This window comes from Capricornis sumatraensis, chromosome 2 (assembly GCF_032405125.1).
Source record: "Capricornis sumatraensis isolate serow.1 chromosome 2, serow.2, whole genome shotgun sequence".
In the NCBI taxonomy this organism is placed as follows: domain Eukaryota; kingdom Metazoa; phylum Chordata; class Mammalia; order Artiodactyla; family Bovidae; genus Capricornis; species Capricornis sumatraensis.
The window spans coordinates 37,293,479-37,312,660 of NC_091070.1; the positions used below are offsets into that span (position 1 = coordinate 37,293,479).

Genomic DNA, 19,182 nt, shown 5'->3' on the forward strand with positions numbered 1-19,182 from the left:
TTGACTAAGCATGGGTTCAGTATGAGAACCATGAGAGCTGTATGCGTGCATGGGTGTGTGTATGTGTGTGTTTGTGTGTATTTGAAATATAGTTGATTTACAATATTGTCCTATGTGTGTGTGTGTGTGTGTGTGTGTGTATTTGAAATACAGTTGATTTACAATATTGTGCTAGTTTCAGGAATTGCAGCACAATGGTTCATTGATTCATTCATACACAGTGATTCATATCTACATACTTTTTCAGGTTCTTTTCCCTTATAGGTTATTAAAAAATATTGAGTACAATTCCGTGTGCTGTACAGTAGGTCTTCCTGTGTGTTTGATATCAGTATAGATGGACTAAATAGTCTGGAGAGTGGTCAGGTTAAAGAACGCTCTCCTTCTGCATCTTTTCCCCCAATCTTTACATCATCACAGGAGTCTGTCACGTGCAGATCATCGTGTCAGATGTTAGTAGTTGAATCAGTGAAAAGAAGAGCTGGTTCTGTGCTCAGGAAAAGTCAAAAGGAGACAGTACCTTAACTTGCCTCAGTTCTCGGCATTGCGGAAATTGGAGGGTTTTTTTAGCATTTAGTTCCATTTTGGGTGTATTTTGTGGGAACCACCACTAATTTAGTTAAGACATTATTACTTCTATCAGGTTACTTAAAACATCTATGCTTTGCACACGCTAATCTCTTAGTGCCTCTCTTGTTTCTTGAAGACGCTTTCTCAGATTTCCTTCCGTTACCTCCCCAACCTGAATTAGGTATCCTGCTGTTATAAGTCACCAGACATTTCTGTATTTGGTATAATTTTATGTGTTCTACCCTAATAATTGTGAGGTCCTACATGAAGAGACTGTTCCTTACCTTTCTGTTACTAGGACCTAACAGCATATGGCATACAGTAGGAACATGGGCAGTGTCTGTTGAGAAGTTAGATGATTAATCAATTAGGTTACATGGTTCTTTGGTTCCTGAAAATTGGTTTCCCTTGTTTCCATTGGCTGCACATTTATAAATCCATTTCTTAGGATAGATCTCAGAAGCAAATAAATAAACTAATTTTACTAATTCAGTCCATTCCTGTTTTTGAAAATTCTGGGGTGATGATGATGGTAATGAAAATAAACAGTGAACACAGACTTATGTATGCCCAGAGCTATTTCACACACTTTACCCATGGAAACTCATTTAATTCTCACTACAACCCATCAAAGTGGATTATGTTATTATTCACATATAAGGATGAAAATATTACAGCACAGTAAGATTCAGTTCAGTCGCTCAATCATGTCTGACTCTTTGCTAACAGTAAGGTTAGGAGCCATAAAAAAGGCTAAGCACCAAAGAATTGATGCTTTCCAATTGTGGTGCTGGAGAAAACTCTTGAGAGGTAACCCTTGGACTATAAGGAGAGCAAACCAGTTGATCCTAAAGGAAATCAATCCTGAATGTTCATTAGAAGGACTAATGCTGAACCTCCAATACTCTGGCCATGTGATGCGAAGAGCCGACTCACTGGAAAAGACCCTGATACTGGGAAAGACTGAAGGCAGGAGAAGAGGGAGGCCAAGGATGAGATGGATAGACAGCATCATCAACTCAGTGGACATGAATTTGAGCAAACTCTGGGAGATAGTGAAGGACAAGGAAACCTGGCGTGCTACAGTCCATGGGGTTGCAAAGAGTCAGACATAGTGACTGAACAACAAAGATTAGGAACATCTAAGGTCACATATCTTGTAACCTTTATGTCACTGCTCCTGTACTGATTACATCTCGGAGCTACCAAGAATTAAGATAGTCCTTACTCTTAAGTAATTTATAGGCCAGTGGGAAACCATAGTTACTGTATTTAAGGAGGTAATACATAAATGTTAAATGAATATTATAGAAATAATGTTGTAGGAATTCAGAAGACAAAACAATTCCAAGTAGGGTGTATTCAGTTTTCAGGTTGGGGAAGTAAGTTTGTGAATTGGCTAGGATTCCAGTGGCTAGGATTTTGATAGGAAGAATAGGTGATCCAAGTAGAAAGAATTATATTAACAAAGAACATCCTGGCAAAAGAAAAGTACAAGATGTGTAAATAAACCATTTGAGCCAGTTCATGGGGGATAAACCTCCAAGGAACTTTTGGATCACACTGGAGGGTATTTAATGTCAGACTGAGGAATATAGGCTAGTGCACTGGTTTCTGAATATGGTACAAAATGAACAAATCATTACTTAGAAAGAATATCAAATTTAATTCCAGTAAAATGTGGAGGAGGGAATGAGGGGAAAGAGTAGTGGTAGAGCCTATAGACTAAGGAAGTCAAAGAGAGTAAAAAGAAGGTGTCTGTCATTAGAATCCGATTAAAGTCTGATTTAGACTTGATGGTTTATATAGATGAAGCCATGTGACAGGAGACAATCTCTGCTTTCAGTTTTTGGTTTTTTATTTTTTTTAGTTTAAATGAAAACTCAATTCTTAAGATGAAGAACTACATGGAAAGGTATATTTATGGGATGATTTTAGAGTGGTTGAAATTGGGCAGGATTGGTCTTAGAACTGCAAGGAAGAGCTTTTATATAGTCCTTTAAGAAAAGACAAAACATAAAAGATAATGAATTAAGACAAGGGAAAGCTACAAATATTTTAGAGTAAGTAACTGTGGGTTTCTTTTCTTTCTTGTTTTAAATTGAGGTGTTACATACAGTAAAATGAACAGATTTTAAATTATAGATGAATATTTGCCGATACATACAACTTGTCACTACCCAAAACTAAGTATGGCATGTAACATGATACCAAGACCCCAGAAGGCCTCTTGCATGCCTTTTCCTGTGCCTCTCTCACCACAGAATAGGCTGGTTGGGCTGGTTCTTGAACCTCATGTGAATGGAATCATACACTGTGTGTGCTCTCTTGTCTGTGAAGTGACTGTTTTCAGTTGAAGGATTTTTTTTAATAGGTTTAGTTGTCTACATCCAAACAGTTTAAAAACATTTGAGGAGTTGATGTGAAATGCTAAGAAAGTACACAAAGATAGTGAAATGAGAGGACTGATTATCTATAGAGAAGTCCCATACACATGAAAAGTAATGAGATTAATTTTTAAAAGAAATACTAAATATCAAGTTTGCCTGCTTTTATGATTTGTCGGTCTTATTAGTCAATGTTTGGACCAAAGGCTGACAGATTTGACCAGTTGCATATTATGTTCATACAAATAGCAACAGGTCTGTACATCTCAGCTTATGACGTCTTCTGGGGGTCAGACACTGTGCCCAGTGCTACACAGAGGTTCCTGTACCGCAGGGTGTGGTAAGGAATAGGCGTAATTTTCATTCTACTGAGGCAGAAACAGGCTCAGTTTCCTTTAGTGCCTATGTGCTTCCTGTATTATGAGCATCTATGTGAGCATGGTTAACAATTATATATTTATGTGTTTGCATATTTTCATTTCATCCTTACACAACATCTGTGATTTTGGTGGCATTATCCCCACTTTACTTACAAGGAAAGAACATTACAAGGGTTAGGTAATTTGCCCAAGGTCACAAAGCTAATCAGAGACACAGCTAGGATTCTAGTCCAGATTGGTCTGGGTCTAGCACTCATATATCAAACCATTATGTAACATCATTTCTCCAGTTTTTAATATTTAAAGGTGAATACTTTGTGAAATATTGGTGTGTGAATTATACTTCAACAAAGCTTTTTTATTTAATGTTTCAAAAGGTAAAGGATCATGAGTGAATTAGCAATTCTCTTACTTTAGTCAGATGCTTACACAGAAATATGATAAAATTCCGAGTGTTTACATACCTTGTTTACAGGCTGTGCTCAGGTGACACGCTCTCTAGTGCTTTGCCACTTGCTGGCTGTAACTAGGTAAATATCTATTCTCCAAGTACCTGTGAGGAGGGAACCATTTAAAGTAGCATGATCCCATGTCTGGGGGAAACAATTTTTCCATGTAAGAATTAACTTTACTGTTTAGTACTGATTTACAGATATCTAAAGATTTACTATGGAAGTAGAAAATTACTTCATTAAGAACTTTTCTAGGAAATCTTAAAGGCAGCTCGACAAAGGAAAAGTCAGGGTCCTAAGGTAATCGAGAAAGTCAGGAAAATCACCATGCAGGATGCCATTGTTCCTGACTAGAATTTGCCATTTTAAACATCAAAGCATTTTTTAAAAACTACTCTTTAATTATAAAAGTAATGAGTTTTTAATATTTATAGTAGGTGGCCCATACTGTCGTGCTTGTTAAAGTCTTTGTTTCTCACCCTTAATAGTTTTTAAGTTATCATTCTGTGGTGTTCAGCAAACTCATATATTTTGTTGCTGAGTACATATGCTACCTCATCTTAGACTTTATTAGTTTTCTGCTTCAAATATGGTTTAAATTGGGCAATCAGGAATACAGGCTGGTTGAGATTGTCACTGAACTGGGACTTAAAAGGAATTTAAAATGCACATACCCTCTGACCTAGCAGTGCTGCTAGAATTGGGAAATAAGTACAAAAATGTTTATTGGAATGCACTGTCTGACGTAGCAGTGGTGATATCAGTAATAAAACTCTAAAATGAATAAATGCACACATTTATTAATTTTATATATTCAATGCACACATTGGGAACGGCTTAAATAAGTTATGGTACCTGGGAGGCAGTATGTTTAGCTGCAGTTGAGTCAGACTGCTGATTTATAGCTTGGCTCTGCAACTTAATAGTTCTTGACATTGGACAAACATATGAACTTCTCTGTGCCTCAGTCTGCTCCTCTCAAATGACGACATATGAGCTATTACTGTAGGCTGCCTAACAACAAATAGGAAAATGAAGTGAAAGTATGGAATGTAGATTATACAAAGTGTAGGTAAATAAGAAGGAAGGGAATCGATTGAATGGCTGATTCTATTAGGTGTTCCGTAACGTAGGGGAATATATTTTGTTATAGAAACTTCATAAAGAAGTTTCATTTCCACACCTTTTTTACATGTATAGTCTCTATAGCAGAATTATCCTTTGCACAATTGAGCTGGAGTATTGTTCTCAGCCCTTTTATAAGTAACTCTTTCACAAAATGCCCTTGTATTTTAAGGTTCTTTGCTTTACGACTAAATATTCCAGTTTTTTTCCTCAAAGGTTAAAAGGGAACATTACAGCCTTTGTTTCTTCACATTCTACATGTTCGCATTCTACAAATTGTTTTAGTATTCATTGGGAGAACACATTTAGAGGTATCAAATCAGATAACCCTGTGGTTAGTAAAAGGTTTTTTTTGTTTGGTTTTTTAATTTTTTTGCTTTATGTTCTCTTGCTAGACTCTGTCTTGACAACTTTAAATATCTCTAGCCTTACCATCACTTTTTCATGGGTAGTTGTTTCTATCATTCTGTGTTTATGGGTAGTGTATAGTTAGAGATGACAGGAAAGAAATTCCTAAGCATATTCCCAAGTTAGGTAAGGAAAACAGCTATTTCATTAACAGCATCCATTTAACAATGTGACACCCATTTACACATTTTCTTTTTAAAAATTGTTACTACAGGATAAAATATATTAACAGAGTTGGAACTTTGAAGGGGATGTGCTTTTGCTTAATGTAATTCTGAATTTTTTTTTAAAGTCTTAATCAAATCTCAGTTTTTGTAGTTTAAATGACAGAGAATAGATCATCAGTGGACTAATTCAAAACAAAATTTTTTTTAATGTAGCCTCTTTTTTTAAAAGAAGTATTTTAAAAAATGTATGCCTGCCCTTTAACACTAAAGAAGCTGAAGATTAAAAAGATAATATCTCTGTAACTTCAGGGGATTAAATATAAAATGCACTTTTGTTAGCCTCTTTCTAGGGCAAAATTTATATATCCTTTTGCTTCAATATTTTATTTGTAACTGTTGGAGCCAGTTCAACTATTCATTGAGAAAACAACAACATAAAATTATTATCTTAATTTATGTGAATTTATTCAGTTACATTGAGCTGTCTTAAAACAGGGTATGGTGATTTCAGAGGGTGATAAATATACATGTTTGTCACTAAACACATGCCAAGAGCACAACCTCATTGTTTTGAGTTGAACAGAAGCTCATTTTAGGTTATAGCTTCTAAGGTTCTTTATTCTTAAATTCACTTAAAATATTTATTTCAGTTTATGATTCACAGTTAGGAAAATCTGTTTTCCTTTTCCCATTTTCTTTTCATTTTCATTCTTTGTTTCTGTCTTCTATTGTTGCCTTTCCTTTACCTTCTGAACTCCTTTCTTTCCTTTTCTATAGGCACTGATGTTCTTTACATTGGCCCTCTGAAAGGTGAGCCTTGGCACAATTAAAAAAACAAAAGTGCTGGTCTGTCTGCTTCAGCAATATCCTTAACTTATTCTAATTCTCTTGAACTGTTTTCCCTAGAATTTCTACCAACTTAATTATATTTTTGACCTTATTGTTACATGTTCTTAATGCTATTCAAGTAAAGTTAATTTCATGTGTTTCTAAGAGGTAAAATAATGTACTAAAGCTTTCCCTTCCAAAACGAAGTTTGTGTTTTACAGTGTGTTTTACATCATTATAGCATGTATTACTGAAAACTAAGATAACTATCCTTCATACTTACTACCTGTTTTTCACATTATTTATTAGGAACTATATATTCAAGCCCAGGACTTTATAGTAAAACAATGACCCCTACTTACGATGCTCATGATGGAAGCCCCTTGTCACCAACTTCTGCTTGGTTTGGTGACAGTGCTTTGTCAGAAGGCAACCCTGGTATACTTGCTGTCAGTCAGCCGATAACATCACCAGAAATCTTGGCGAAAATGTTCAAACCTCAAGCCCTTCTTGACAAAGCAAAAATCAACCAAGGGTAAGTTTTTGTTTTATTTGTTACTGTTTTTTTGCTATTATAAATTACAAGGTTTTTTTTTAACTGAAGCATAGTTGATTTACAGTATCGTGTTTCAGTTGTGCAGCACAGCAGTTCAGTTTCATATATATGCATGTGTGTGTGTCTGTATGTACAACTGAATACAGTTGTGCAATAGGTCCTTGTTGGTTGTCTTATTTTATAAATAGTAGTGTGCATATGTTAATCCTAGCCCCCTAATTTATCCCTCCCAACCAAGGGTAAGTTTCAAAATATAGATACAATTTAAGAATTTCTTTATCTACATAGAGGTAGAAAATTAATTCTGTCTTGCTTTGTTCCACTGTGTTTGTTAATTTGTCCAGGTGGCTTGATTCCTCAAGATCTCTCATGGAACAAGATGTGAAGGAAAATGAGGCCTTGCTGCTCCGATTCAAGTATTACAGCTTTTTTGATTTGAATCCAAAGGTACCGAGGGTTTAGAGGGATCTATTTTTGTTTTTCTTTGTTTCTTGGAAGTTGGTGGGTTAAGGAATTGCTTGGATATGGATAGCAAGTCTTGAATATAATACTAGAAGCTCAAAACTTTGGACACAATTGCCAGTATTTTAAAGAAGTCTATTGTTTTAGTAGGTTAGAAGCATAATTAAACCCTTTCTTTTTGTTAAGATAATTGAATTGTTGGTTGATTTGTATTTTTTAACTTTCTTTTATATTGAAATATAGTTGGTTAACTATGTTGTGGTAGTTTCAGGTGTATAACGAAGTAATTCAGTTATACATGTATCTGTTCTTTTTCAAATTCTTTTCCCATTTAGGTTGTTAGGTAATATTGAGCAGAGTTCTTTGTGCTGTATAGTAGGTCCTTCTTGGTTATAACTTCTAAATACAGCAGTGTGTACATGTCAATCCCTAACTATTCTTTCTGCCACTCTTCCCCACTGGTAACCATAAGTTTGTTCTGTAAGGCTGTCTGTTTCTGTTTTGTAAGTTCTTTGTATCATTTCTTTTTAGAATCTGCTTATAAGCAATATCATACCATACTTTTCTTTCTCTGTCTGACTTACCACTCAGTATGACAATCTCGGTTTCCTCCATGTTGCTGCAGATAGCGTTATTTCATTCTTTTTTTAAAAAAAGATTTATGTATTTTATTTTAGTTTTGGCTGCGCTGGGTCTTTGTTGCTGTGCGTGGGCTATCTCTAGTTGTGGCGCACAGGCTTCTCTGATTGCAGAGCACAGGCTCTAGAGCGCATGAACTCAGTAGTTGTGGTGCACAGGCTTAGTTGCTCTGCAGTTTGTGGGATCTTCTGGACCAGGGATTGAACTGGGGTCCCCAGCATTACAGGGCATATTCTTAACCACTGGATCACCAGGGAAACCCTGTTTTATTCTTTTTAATGACTTCGTAATATTCCATTGTATATATGTGTGCCACATCCTCTTTATCCATTCCTCTGCTGATGGATGTTAGGTTGCTTCCATGTGTTGGCCTCTGTTGGTGGATATTAGGTTGCTTCCATGTCTTGGCTATTGTAAGCAGTGCTGCACCTGCAATGAACATAAGCTTGCATGTATCCTTTTTGACCATGTTTTTCTGTGGATATATGCCCAGGAGTGGGATTGTGGGATCATATGGTAGCTCCATCTTTAGTTTTTTAAGGAATCTCCACACTGTGTTCCATGGTTTGTATTTACTACAGAGTTGGTAACGTTAGTTTATCTTTTTTAATATCTCACTTCAACTCTACTTTAGGTAGAAGAAAAGTTTTCTGAAAGATTACCTATTCAGTTACTTTCAGATTTCTAATTACATGTGCCAGATGTTGCTTTAAAAAAATTCTTTAAAAAAAAAAAATTCTAAAAAAAAAAAAATTCTTTTTAAGTCTACATTTCTCTCAGTTTCACAGCCAAACATTGTTATATGTTTTTACTGTCAAGTGGTTGTCATCATCTCTGCTACTGAAATACTGTGCTTTTCTGATAAGATGTAAATTTGCTATAAAATCTGAAGTGTTTCCCCCAGAAAATACATGACACAGATTTGGATCTTTTGCTTTTGTATCATCCTTGTGGGTGGGGGGACTTCTCTTGTCTGCCTCTCATACTTTTCATGTCTAGATTGTAGCCTAGATTTTAATGTATGTATTTATCATCTTAAATTATGTGCTTAAATAATACTTTGTACAACACTAAAATATATATAGAATTTTAAAAAATCATTTTAATTCTTTTATAGGCTTTATCATACCTAATTTTGGTAAACCCAAAGTTTTCTGGGAACACAGTTACATTTGCATGGGGTAGGAAGGGGCTATGCATTTTATTACTATTCTAAGATATATTACTACTAGTTTTTATTAATATAACTGGATAATTCAGTAACACTTAGGTCTTTTCCACAAATGTGTGTGTGCCCTTTATTTTGAATTTTTAAAATAATTATTGTTTCCAAGGACCTGCTACTTTGTCTGGGTATGCATTTCCACAGTAAGCAAGTGTTCCCTGAAATAATTAATATACTCTGTGATTATGACATGTTAGTGTAAGTTGCAAAACAATACTGAAAAGCAGTCAGTGCTGCCTTACTTTAATGTCTTCAAGTTAAATTCCTTTTGTTAAGGCCTAGTGTACCTAATGGTTATTACCCTGGAAAATAACATACACAATCTACTCTTAATACTGAATATGTAAAAATCTTTTGGCATATTTTAATGCCATTTTTAATGAAAAATTAGAGATGGCGTATATAGATATATATAACCCTAAGGGTAGCTTTTTTCCTTATTGTTAATGTTAAAGGTAACATATTACAAAAGAATTGTGTCTCTTTTTGCTGCAGTATGATGCAATCAGAATCAATCAGCTTTATGAGCAGGCCAAATGGGCTATTCTCTTGGAAGAAATTGAATGCACCGAAGAAGAAATGATGATGTTTGCAGCCTTGCAGGTAGTGAAGAGTATTGGTAAATTGGACTTTAAAGGGGAATGGGTAGGGGATTATTTACATGGTAAAGTGGCATAGTAATTCCAATAGTATTTTTATATAATGTTTTATTTTTCGCTGTGTAGAAAGTGAATAGACACTTAGAAGGCAAAATATGTGAATTTAATTTTTTTTGTCTTATGTAAGAGTTTAGTGGCATACTTAAATAGTTACTTTTCTATATCCTCCAACCCCCAGATCTATATTAGCTTAAAACTATCCAGTTTTCCCCTGGAAATAAAATCCATATTAAAAATCAGATTTCTGAAATGAAGCCTTGCATAACTTCATAGATAACTGGGAATGGTAATATTTGTAAAATGGGCTATGGCAGAAATTAATACTTTTTAAGATAATAAAATTTTAATAGAATAGTAAAACTAAACATAAATAAGTGTTTAGAATGGCAATTCCTTAAGAAGCAAGTAACTAACATTAAACTAGTATTTTTCCAGATGTGGATCTTGCATACTACCTATTTCAGAATTACAGTAGGGCTTACTAAGAAATTAATGTCCACTGATCTCCCCTCTGGTAAAGTAATATTAGGACGGCACCCACAGTTCCACATTCTTAGAGACACTGAGGTCTGACTGACCACTAGATTAATCTTTCTAGATGAATCATTTCAGCTATCTGAGTGTTCTCGGATTATGGTGGAAATCCATTTTCACGTAAAGTTCTGATTAAGTTGATGTTCTTTGAGTTCTATAAGCAAAAAGAACATTTAGTTTTGAATGTCTTTTACTTTAACAGTGATTTAATTCTTCATTAGAACACAAATAAAAATGCTCTCCATCTTCGATATTCTTTTATGTACCCAGAAAAGTTTCTCAGTTAAGACTCACAACGTTGTTTTTTCGAGAGGAAGAACAGTTCATTTCTTCTCTGTTTATATTCTAAAAGAGGGAAACCAAAATGCACCCCAGATGGAAAATGAATGACAGATGAATTAGTGTAATTATTTATTTTCTAGAGACTTGCTTAATCAGTTAAGACTCTTCTTTATGTCTCTGGATCATTAAGGCTACCTGAAGAATTTCTTGAATTAAACTCTGGAACAGTTTTTGGACAATATCTCACTTGGTTACAGCATTGTCTCTACATTTTTCCCACTTAGAGTAAGGGCTTTTAATTCTCCAGTGAAAATTTTGCTGATGACAAAGTAATAAGAAAACTTGTAAAATGTATATGGAGAAAACCACAACTTTTCTTATATATTATTTCATTTTTTAAAAAAAGCCAACAGTTATATGCAGTGCCCAGCACACAGTAGGTATTCAAAAAGTAGTTATTGAATGAGTGTACACATAGTCATATTGTCACAGAAATGGGACTATTCTGCAACTTTCCCCAGCTCCCACCCCATCCAGTGAACATTAGATATTCCATTTCGATTCAGTAGAAAAACACTTCAGAATGCTGGATTTTAATTCATGGAGACTGAATGCCCCAAAGCGTAGCTTTTCCTGGACCATTTTAGAATCTAGATTCAGTGAGAGAAATTTGGACTACAAATCCCCTGAGTTGTTAGAAGCCTTCCCAGAGACTGACCCAAAGCCTCTTGGAAGCCATCCAGCACAAGAAGAGGAAAACTCAGAAAATATGGCAAGGAGATGCCTAGTATTTTTTATTTTAGACATAGGCTGCACCCTGAACTATTCTCTTATTAGAGCTTCTGGTTCCTTGTGTAATAAATCTACAATAGTAAAAAGAAACAGAGTACTTCAGAGTAAGAAGTTGTGGATTTTGAAAAGTTAGAAAAGTTAGTAACACTATTTTTTAAGCATTTAGGTCCAATCATGTATTGTAACATATAACAGCTGCCCCATGCACATTTGAAAGCAAAGCTGGATTTTATGACCTGTCCCATTCACAGCCAGGATTTCTCCAGTATAACTCATAAGGACCTTCTGCATCAGATTCATCTAAGGCACTTAGCAGCCTGGGGCCCAGGCTGGACTCCAGATTTGCTGAGTCAGAATCTCTGAGAGTGAACCTAAGCATCTCTATGTTTAACCAGCTCTCCATATGCTTCTTATTATATTCTGATATTTGAGACCACTGCCTGAGAGCCTCAACCTACCTCCTTCTCCATGGTTTGTGAATATGAAAGTTTCTACCATTATAAGGATCTCATTTCAGCACAACTGAAGATACAGCCAGAGAGTAGTTATTGTTAGTTGCTAAGTTTGTGACCCCATGGACTGTATCCCAACTGTAGTCCATAGACTATAGCCCAGCTGTAGTCCTCTGTCCATGGCATTTCTCAGGCAAGAATACAGGAGTGGGTTGCCATTTCCTTCTCCAGGGGATCTTCCCAACCCAGGGGTCGAACCTGTGTCTCCTCCATTGGCAGGCGGGTTCTTTACTACCGAGCCACGAGGGACCATAGCTAGTGACTAGTCATTATTAATTCACTAAATCTTAAAATAGAGGAACCTATTGGCCTCTATTAGTTAATTAGATAATTGGCCTCAGCATTAGTTTACTAATTGTTCCCATGAACAGATTGTATTTGGTGAATTAACCCTTAAGAAATATGGATTGCTACTTATTTTGTGCTCTGAAAGATAAATGATTTAAGTGATGCTTAACTTTGTATAAAACCTCTTTTAAGTTTAGCATCAGAATCTAATCATTAATATTTGTTCTAAACCATTTATCTAAGTGTGTTTAAAATCATGACTAGTTCTACACCCAAAGATTTTGTTATATACATATAGGAGGACTTATCACTACTCATTATGTATGTACATATATGTATATGTGAGTATTCATGTGTGTCAGGGTGGTGTATGTATTCACATATAAACATGTTTATTCTTATGTATAAATGACAATGTAAGTTAGGTTTTCAGCATTGAATTGAAGATGGGGGGTAGGTAGTGGAACTTTAGTTTTCAACATAATAGCGATAACTAACTTCCCGCTGCAGGGTAATAGTACCAACAGTAGTAAGTAGTAATAGTAGTAAGATAAGGTAACCAGTGTTAATGCATTTATTCAGACCTTATGCATATTCTGTTCATTCATCCAGTACCTGTTGCTTCGAGCTTGCGTGCTAGACGTGGAATACTGCAGCGGGGATGGGACACTTAAAAGTCACTGCTCGTGTAGAGTTCAGTGGACGAGGTGTTAACTCTGAATCCTAGGGATTCCTAAACTGAATTCATTTGTGTTTGTCAAAAAAATCCTCTTTGTTTGAGTAAAGATTTATTAGCAGGTTTAGGACACTGATTTCAGGTGCCATGCCCATCATTTTTCTATCCTTCTAATTCTTGGGAAACTTTTAGCCTTTCAGATTAGGTGACAAAAGGCATTCAATATAGATACAGATAATAATCTCACTTTAAAATTCATAGTTAGAAAAATCATTTAAATAAAATGTCACTTCTGATTTTAGTATCATATCAATAAGCTGTCAATCATGACGTCAGAGAATCATCTGAACAACAGCGACAAAGAAGTTGATGAAGTTGATGCTGCCCTTTCAGACCTGGAGATTACTTTGGAAGGGGGAAAAACATCAACAATTTTGGTAGGGTGAATCTTTTGCCTATTAATTTAGTCTGATGCTTATACCTTTTTTTGGAACTAGGTTTTCATGAAGTGTTTGGGACATATAGAGAAATATTTAATGGTTTAGAGAATACATAGATTTTCCAGAAATTTTCAGGGAAGTTTTTTACATTAATACTGTTTAGTCTCTAGTGCTTCCAACACAGTAGAGAGAGATCTTCTGCCAGTACAGTCTACACTTTCTCTTACAAGTAGTGGGAGAACATTTCTGCAGAGGAAGAGTTAACTTCAAGCCATGGTAAAATCCGTTTATTGATCTCCAAATTTAAAATACTAGGAAAAGAAGAGGAAATAGGTCTCAGTAAAATTTTTAAATGCTTAGATTTTAGTTATTACAGAAGAAACACTATTCTCAGGACTGTTAAGAGTCAGAAAATTTCTGTATGCAGCTATAAACAGTTTTAGTCATATTAGAATCAACACTACATTCTTGTGGATTGTCTAAATTGCTGTATTGATCAAATTTTTAATAGCTTTTTATGCCATTTGAAAATGCCTTTGTACCCTACGACCATGTATATACCTTTAAAATCTTTATAATCTGTAATTTATGTAATTTTCCTTGTTTATTGAACAAGCTGGTTCTTAATATCAGATGCTAAACAGTTTCAAATTTTTTAAAAGTGAGAAAAAAATATTTTCATTCTTTTCCTAGGGTGACATCACTTCCATTCCTGAACTTGCTGACTATATTAAAGTTTTCAAGTAAGTACAAAAGAGAAGGAATTCCAAATATTAGTAAATAAATGTCAGTTTTATAGTCACGTTCACATTCTTGAAATTTATGTCACTGGCAAATGCATTTCTAAAAGCATTTGCCAGTTATTATGAACACTAAATTATAATGCGGAAAAATTTTACCTTTACAAAATTAAAATTTCTGTACTTATTAAGTTGTTTTATCTGATAAACATTTTACTTAAGGCAGGGAGGAGATTGTGTAACTTAGATGGATTGCATCATGCAAATTCTGAAACATACGGTTCATATAAAGCATTTTGTCTGGGTGAAAGCAGTATATAATGAACTGTTACTTTCAGTGGTTATTTCCTTGTTCAGAGCTCCAGAACTCATTGGATTCTATTCATTTGTTCATGGGATATTTTACAACAAGATTCCAGAGTATCTTATCTAGATTTTTAAAAGGTTGGTATAGTCATACTCCACAGAATCAAGAGAGTTAGGCATTAAGACAGAAAGAGGAAAGGAGGTGATGTGGAATATAAGCTCTGGAATAAACCATTTATTGTAGCTGAAGATAAAACAGCTCCACATAGTAACATTTCTAAGCTACTGACCTGATTCAGATGCTGCTCCCTACCTCCACTTTGTTTTCCTTTTACCCACCTTTTTCATCTGCCTACACTTTTCCTAATCCTCTCCTCATGCTTCATGTTTGGCATTGGAGTGGCAAGTGAAAGTCACCACTGCAGTACATCCCTAGAGATAAGCACTTCACGCACTTTAGACTTGCCAGGCAAACTTGCCTGTTTAGAGAGGCTCTGGAAGCAGCCCTGCGGACACCACGAACCTGCAGGTACTTAGAGGACCCAGGAACCTTCCAGTTATTTACATTTCCTTCACTTTTACTTTCCTGTCCTTTCCATGTGACCTGCTAGTGATCAGGACAGCTACAACTGACAGAAATACAGGAATATTATCCTTAGGGTCTTTCTCTGCTCACTCACTGTAATATCTCCTGAGCAGATTGAGAAGAAGGGGAGAATCCAATAACAGCAACACTAAATATAACACACAAGATGAAAGGGGACTGAACTCAGCATATATAAAACTTGGCCTCAGACTTTTAACATTGTGAGATTTTGCTGCTAAAACATAGCATTGATAAAGTTATTTCAAAAGTGTTTTTTGTCCCCCTTCTAATTCTGTTCGACGCATAGGCCAAAAAAGCTGACTCTGAAAGGTTATAAGCAGTATTGGTGTACCTTTAAAGATACATCTATTTCTTGTTATAAGAGCAAAGAAGAATCCAGTGGCACACCAGCTCATCAGATGAACCTAAGAGGTAAGGAAAGCCTTGGAATGACCGTATTGATGGTAGAATATCTATTAGCTAATATTCACTAAACTTCATTTTGCTGGAGGATAAAGCTTTTAGCAGTTCCTTTTGCTCCTTTAGGTACTTTTTTAAGTTCAGTATTCAGTTTCCCATGAATATTTGGTTCTGATCTCTGTGCAGGCCTCACATGAAGGCTGTGCTTCTACTTTTATCCCAAGTAAATCTGTGGCGTCCCTTTTCTGTTCTTCAGCGTGAGGATGTGTAGGTTTTCTCATTCTGCAGGAGCTGCCCGCATATCTGTTTCAGACTCTGCCTCATTCTCATCTCTGCTATAGTTCCCTCCCAGTTTTCGCTGCTGTCTCCCTTCATCATCAGCATCCCGCTCCTCTTCCTCACCTTAACAGGTAACCAGCTGGTTCAGTTCAAGTCCCCAGTCTCTTGACTTTCTGACTCACCAGTGGGTTAGCCACTGCAGGGTTTTAACTGAGTTCTTCCCCTTTCCCAACACGTCTCGCCTGCACAATTTTGTTGTCTTCGACACTGCTCTCATGCTGGCTCCCGGGGCAGCCCCAGGGGCTCTCTGAGGCTCCCTCCTAGCTGACAGCCTAAATCTCGTTGGTTTCCTCTTACCTCTATAGATCCACAGCTATCTCAGAACAGGGGCTAGTATTTGAGCACACGTTGCTGCACCTGTTCCCACAGTCCTGTGGCCTGGACTGAGTCTGGCTGAGGGCTCAGAGCTGCTGGCTTGGGTCTTTTTTCCCCCATTCAGGTCTGTGGAGTTACAGCTTCATTTGAGTTTTAGTGACTTCTGTTTGTTCTTCACACTGCTTCTTCACCTCTTTCAAAAACCTGTTGGACGCATTGGTTCAGGTGGAGGAGCATTTCCTCTCCTGGCTGGCCTGGTTCTTCTGCAGCTGGAGGATGTCTTGCTGCCCCTTGCTCTGATTCTCTCTACACAGCCTTCAGCTATGCTTGCAGATTGCTCCTGAGCCCCTTACTGCAGAGATGCTACTTAAAGCTGCCAACTCATTTCTAGTTTAGACACCACTTCCTCTAGGAAGCCGTACCCCTGAGAACTGCTCTCCTACAGGCTCACACAGAACTCACCGCACCCTTGGTCCCCAGCATGTGTGCCGAAGGATGCAGTACACATTGGCTTCTCACTGTTCATGCTCCTTTTACTGGCCTTCCCTTATAGCAGAGGCTGGAAGACTAAAGGACATTTTCCAGACTCATTTCCAGTGAGACTGAGATTCCAATCAGATGCATTCTTGCATTCCAGTCAGATGAATTCCCAACTGAGTTAAGGGGTTGTAGAGGCAATTAGGAAAGGATTTAAGTGTTTCCGGGCTCTGGGGTTAACATCTGTAGATCTGTATTCTTTATTTTTTTTAGTACATTGTGTATTAGAATATTTTTAGTATATTTCAGCAAAATGTCCAAATCTCTACCCTGTCTCTACTCTGCCTAGTAGTCATCTGTGAACTATTGCTTTATAGTTACATGTGTGTGTGCTAAGTTGTGTCCAATTCTTTGCAACCCTATGGAGTGTAGCCCACCAGGCTCTTCTGTCCACGGGCTTCTCCAGGCACGAATACTGGAGTGGGTTGCCCTGCCCTCCTCCAGGGGATCTTCCCTACCCAGGGATTAAACCCACATCTCTTATATCTCCTATATTGGCAGGCGGGTTCTTTACCACTAGTACCACCTGTGAAGCCCATTTATAGTTACATACATTTTAATAAGGGGCTTCCCTCATAGCTCAGTTGGTAAATCATCTACCTCCAATGCAGGAGACCCGGGTTCGATTTCTGGGTTGGGGAGATTCCCTGGAGAAGGAAATGGCAACCCACTCCAGTATTCTTGCCTGGGGAATCCCATGGACAAAGGAGCCTGCTAGGCTACAGCCCACAGGATCTCAAGAGTCGGACACAGCTTAGCAACTAAACTACCACCACAACCACCACATTTAATAAATAGAAAAACCTCTGCTCTCAGGTAGAAGATTGCTATGCCCATGTGTTGAAATTCTGTAGCTTTCCTAAAACTTCTAGTTAGACTCACTGCCTTTCTCCCTAGGTCAGGAGTTTAACTTTTGGATCTTTACCATTATTTGTTACTCTCAGAATACATTGCAGCTGTCCTCTTGCTTCCCTTCCAAGCTGCCCAGGATCCACTCCGATTATCCACTGTTGATTTAGAGGCTTAATCTGTCTTCTGGACCCTATCTTCTCTGTCCCTGTTACATCCTTATTCTTCTCTGTATTGACTGAGAAGTTAAGTCCTAGATGGAGAACAGTTTACAGGGTGTCCTAATCCGACTTCTCCCACGTCTTTCCAGAGGAGTACTTTTCCAGCACATCACACTGGTGAGGGTAACACTAGCCTAAGAATCAAATGGCCTAGGTTCTGCTCTGCCACAAAACAAGCCCTGTGATTTTGGAAAAATAACTGTCAGGACCTTAGTATCTTCCTCTGAGTAATGAGAGTGTTGGACTAGATGCTCTCTAAGGCCCCTAAGATAATTAAAATGTACAGTTCTAAAAAATGCAGGTCAGCAGATGCGGACTGGTCACCCATGCCACCTACTGTGCCAGACACTAGAGTCATGGATCGAGGACAGGTTATAGTCACATCCCTAAGATGTCAGAGAATGTCAGGAAATAAACAGCTACAATTTGGGCAATAGTAGTACTTTAAAAAGTAAGCAGTAGGTCAAAGGAACAAAGAGGTAAGGATGCTGTACCAATCTTCAGTGATTTTGGAGAGAATTAGGGGAAGCTTAATAGGGGAAATAACACTGGAATTAAGATCCCAAAAAGAAAATTGCAGTCCATGAAAGGAAGGAAGAGAGTTGGTAAAAGAGACTGATGTGCAAAATTGCGTGGGGAAAATCATCAGCAGTCAAGCGGGGGGTGGGTGAGGGGGCATACTTATGGAGTTGAAGTGGAGAGGATGAATCCTTCCCTAATAGCTGCTGAATCCATTCCTTCTAACAAGAAAGGTGACAGCAGGAGTTAGAGGATAAAGTTGTTAAGGAGATTGTTTTCTAAACTGGTAGCAATGAAGTGACACTGAAGGATTATGAATACGATAAGATTCATCATCCTTACATTGGCTGCAATGTAGAAGAGTAATTTTAGAGTAGTGATACTGATCCAGGTTATGCTTATCAGCATGGGTGGGCAAAGGGCACAACTTTGTTAGATTCTCAGGACATTCAGTCAACAGACTGAATGATTAACCTGGGAGAAGTGACTTGAAACAGTGACTGGGAAAGTGACTTGATCCTGGCTTGTACAGTTGGGTGGATAGGGTAATACTGAGATTGAGAACATATAAGAGCAGAGTTTGGGGAAGAAGATGAGCTAAATTTAATTGGGTTATTTTAAATTTGAGGTGCCGGTGGTGTATCTTTTTGGAGCATGGGTAAGATCCATGCTGCAGATACTGATGTGGTAGCAGTGAGTATTAATAGTAGATGAAGCCTTTGTAGTAGTTGTCTGTAATATGAAAAGGCTGAGAGCAGAACCCTGCAGGATACCAATGTTTAAGGGACAGGGCAGATTGGAGGAGGTGGAATTTGCAAGGGAAATAAACAACAACAAAATATCTAGGAAGACCATGGAAATGAGCTATGATAGAAGTTAAAGGACAGAGTAGTCAATAGTATCAAATGCTTCAGAAAAGTAAGATTAAGCTTCCATAAGATTTAGCCACATGGAGGTGGTTTGTGGCC

The 19,182-nt window shown here is 37.1% G+C and overlaps 1 protein-coding gene across 2 annotated transcripts in view; it reads left to right on the top strand.

The window, feature by feature from the left end:
• FERMT2 (FERM domain containing kindlin 2) overlaps window positions 1-19,182 on the top strand; it is a 74,237-nt gene that overhangs the window by 43,871 nt on the left and 11,184 nt on the right. For both annotated transcript variants that reach the window (XM_068966595.1, XM_068966594.1), the window contains exons 5-10: window positions 6,627-6,852; window positions 7,218-7,320; window positions 9,695-9,802; window positions 13,245-13,379; window positions 14,076-14,125; window positions 15,322-15,446. In XM_068966595.1, the coding sequence (XP_068822696.1) occupies window positions 6,627-6,852; window positions 7,218-7,320; window positions 9,695-9,802; window positions 13,245-13,379; window positions 14,076-14,125; window positions 15,322-15,446 (747 nt within the window). The remainder of the gene's footprint in view (window positions 1-6,626; window positions 6,853-7,217; window positions 7,321-9,694; window positions 9,803-13,244; window positions 13,380-14,075; window positions 14,126-15,321; window positions 15,447-19,182) is intronic.